This window comes from Haliotis cracherodii, unplaced genomic scaffold, assembly GCF_022045235.1.
Source record: "Haliotis cracherodii isolate W230 unplaced genomic scaffold, xgHalCrac1.p SCAF_11, whole genome shotgun sequence".
NCBI lineage: Eukaryota > Metazoa > Mollusca > Gastropoda > Lepetellida > Haliotidae > Haliotis > Haliotis cracherodii.
In genome coordinates this window covers 10,016,172-10,019,609 of record NW_027266266.1, presented here as the reverse complement: position 1 = coordinate 10,019,609, position 3,438 = coordinate 10,016,172, and the positions used below count along the sequence as shown (strand labels likewise).

Genomic DNA, 3,438 nt, shown 5'->3' with positions numbered 1-3,438 from the left:
ATGGAGTCTATCTTGTCCCTTGCTCTGCTGTGCGCATGCGCCTTAGTATGTTCCGGTGCTGTTTATAACCGTTATCCATCCTACGGGCAGTACCCGGATGTACAATACAGAGATCAATACTACCCTAACAACTACCCTGGCAACCAGAACCCAGACAGGTATCCTACTGGTACGTAAAGCAATAATCAGCCTCAATTTATGACCTCTGTGAAACGAAACAATAAACTTACTTTTTAGCCATATGATCGTATTAATTCAGAATCGACTTTAAACTGTGTCGGGAGTTAAGTGGAGTATGGGTATTCATAAAATGAGTGTTGAACTTGACGGACGTCAGGACGTGGCTCGTCATTCACATACCTCCAGCTGCCTGCTCTGCGATCACGTACTGAAGTAGCTATATATACCAGTGTGGGACAGGGCCGAAGGTCTACAAACTCTTAGGAGTCAAGCTGCCGAACGCGGTCATTATCCAACTAGGGGGCACGGGTGGCCCAGTCGTCTAAGGCGCCGCGATTCGCTGTGCAGAGTTGCTGTCCCTTGGGCACGCCAGAAACCTATGATTGTGGGTTCGAATCCCGGTTCGCCCCGATTATGGTTCTAGGTTTGTCAGCACCATACCCGTGATCGTGATTTTCACCGAAATGGTAAACGTCTGAGACCATCATCACTTCGGGCTTTCCTCCCACATTAAGCTGACACGCCGCGATATAACTGGAATTCTGTTAAAAGCGGCGTGAAACCAAACTCACTCACTCACTATCCAACTACTCTTGCTTAACTTTAACTGATGTGTCACCTGATGTGTGACCGCGTGTCATTATGGGCCTCATCTCATGTATTAAGGGGTCACGATTGGCCCAGTCGTCTAAGGCGCCGCAATTCGCTTTGCACTGTTGATTGTTGGTTCGAATCCCGGTTCGCCCCGAATATGTTTCTAGGTTTGTCAGCACCATACCCGTGCTCGTGGGTTTCACCGAAGTGGTTAACGTCTGAGACCTGCATCACTTTGGGCTTTCCTCCATGACATAACTGGCTAAATGTTAAAAGCGGCGTTAAACCCAACTCACTCACTCAGTCACTCACTCTCATGTATTGATATATTTATGTTATTAACGTCTTTTAACTACGGGTGTGATTACTTAAATCGAGCGGAATCATAGTCAGTTGATCAGCAAATAATTTTCGAGAGTGTCGTAAATAATATGTAGCTGTAATATTTCTGAGTGAGGGACAAGTTGGATGTTTTCAAATGCTACTTATTAAACATCTTCCCGAGGCAAGAGACTGTAAAAATCCAGTTATCACATGTCCAGTTGACTCCCCTTGTCTCGGGAAGATGCTTATTCAAATGTTTAACACTTAGTAGTCTACCAATGACACATACCATCTAATGAAGCAGATAGTGTACATTTCTTGTGTTACTTCCAGATCTGTGGGGAGGACGTTCTCAGGGACATTACAGAAGTAAGTCCCAAGTATCTCAACCACGATCAGACAAACGTGATATATTTCCCTCCATACACTCATACTCATTTAAACCTCATTACCTTGGTCGCCTCCTAGGTCTAGTGGTAAAGTGTCCGCCCGGAGAGCGGAAGGTCCGGGCTTCTATGTACGGTCACGTCATACCAAAAGACGTTAAAGGATGGTACTTGTTGTTACGCTGCCTGGCGCTCGATATTAAGGAGCTAAACAAGGACTGGTCCGCTAGGAGTCAGTATACTGCTTCTGAGTGGGTATTCATGTTAAACTGGGGCATGGCATCACAGTGGGCTAGCACTATAAAATCGGCATTAGTCTGGTATAGTACAAGCAGCCCCACACACTCATGCATGCACGTCGCTGTATAAGTGCAGTAATCTTGGACGGGAAGTTAAACCCCATTTCACCCCACCTCACCTTAATACCCTCCATTTACAGAATAAGGTGAGGAATTTATTCTTTCACTGGAGATATTCATATTTAATAAACAAGGTAAATACCATGCGAAAACACACGTATTATTGTGCAGGAATTCCTTCTGAAATGTGCTTAGTATCTTGTTGAATAAATAATGTTGATGTCACCATCGATGGCTTCTATTATGTGCTTGTTACATACCATATATCATAATGAATGCTTTCATTTGACCAGGATACCGTCGATCTGTGCCGTCCCATGTCAATGGATACCCGAGTTACAAACAAACCTACCCGTCCAATGACTACCCTACGTATCCTTCACACCTACCATCCTACCCGTCAACACACACCCAAACCTACCCAGGACATGTGAACACCTACCCAGCGCATCAAGACGGTTACCAAGGTATGTGACAAATACAATGAACACTACCCTCTAGCACAGTAAATAGAAACATATCCATCATCATCATCATCATCATCATCATCATCATCATCATCATCATCATCAATTAATCTTTTTCGGTGTATGCATTCATCATTCAATTTGGGAATCACAACCAAATACTACCCGTGAAGATCCGGGGTAGAATAGGTCTTCAGCAACCCATACTTGCCGTAAAAAGCGACTATGCTTGTCGTAGAGGCGACTAACGGGATCGGGTGGTCAGGCTCGCTGACTTGGTTGATACATGTCATCGAACCCAATTGCGTGGATGGAAGCTCATGATGTCAATCACTGGATTGTCTGGTCCAGACTCGATTATTTTACAGACCGCCGTCATATAGCTGGAATATTGCTGAGTGCGGCCTTAAACAACAACCAAACAAACAAAAACACAACCAAATACAATAGTTTTACAGGAGTGCGAAATAATCGATTCTTGATGTGCTCGTAAAATACCAAATTTCTTTTTTTCTCACGTTGTATTGCACAATAATGTATGTGGATATTTGCAGGTCAGAGATGGAACAAGTGGGGATCCCAGTCCGGCAGCCAGAAATATGGCTCTTACCGGGTAGGTTACTTATTCTTCATGGGAAATAAGTCATCCAGAATTTAAAACTTATTCAAGTCTAACCTCTTACACCAACTTAATTTGAAGGTGTCCGTCAAGACATAACATGAATTAATTGATGAACATTTTATATAATAGCTTGGGTAACGGTACAAAATGATAACAAGAACATCGTGTATTTGATATATGTAATAAAATGACAAACTTATATATAGTTAATAGTGTTCAACTGACAAGAACACTGTTATTTCTTTTCTATTTCATATGAAACAGCTTACGTTCTCTATTTGCAGGGATAAAGAGATAATTGATGCTCATCTATGACCTCCAAACTTGAAATCCTCGCTACAGATTATTCAATGTACAAGTCTTTGTGAATAAAGTTTAGATTCAGATGTGGCTTCGTTATGTAGACTTTTACTTCAGACAGATATAGTAAGATAAACACCCTCTAACTGTCAACAGATTTAACATTACTTGACTGACATGATGCAATCGCGATTCAGCAGCCCGCA

At 42.6% G+C, this 3,438-nt stretch overlaps 1 protein-coding gene across 1 annotated transcript; it reads left to right on the top strand.

Annotated features, from left to right (window-relative positions):
- On the top strand, positions 1-3,222 carry LOC139454812 (uncharacterized). The gene is made up of 5 exons (XM_071236437.1): positions 1-169; positions 1,432-1,467; positions 2,137-2,310; positions 2,865-2,923; positions 3,217-3,222. The coding sequence occupies exons 1-5, from the start codon at positions 1-3 to the stop codon at positions 3,220-3,222; spliced, it is 444 nt and encodes a 147-aa protein (XP_071092538.1).
- The last annotated feature ends 216 nt before the right edge of the window (positions 3,223-3,438 follow it).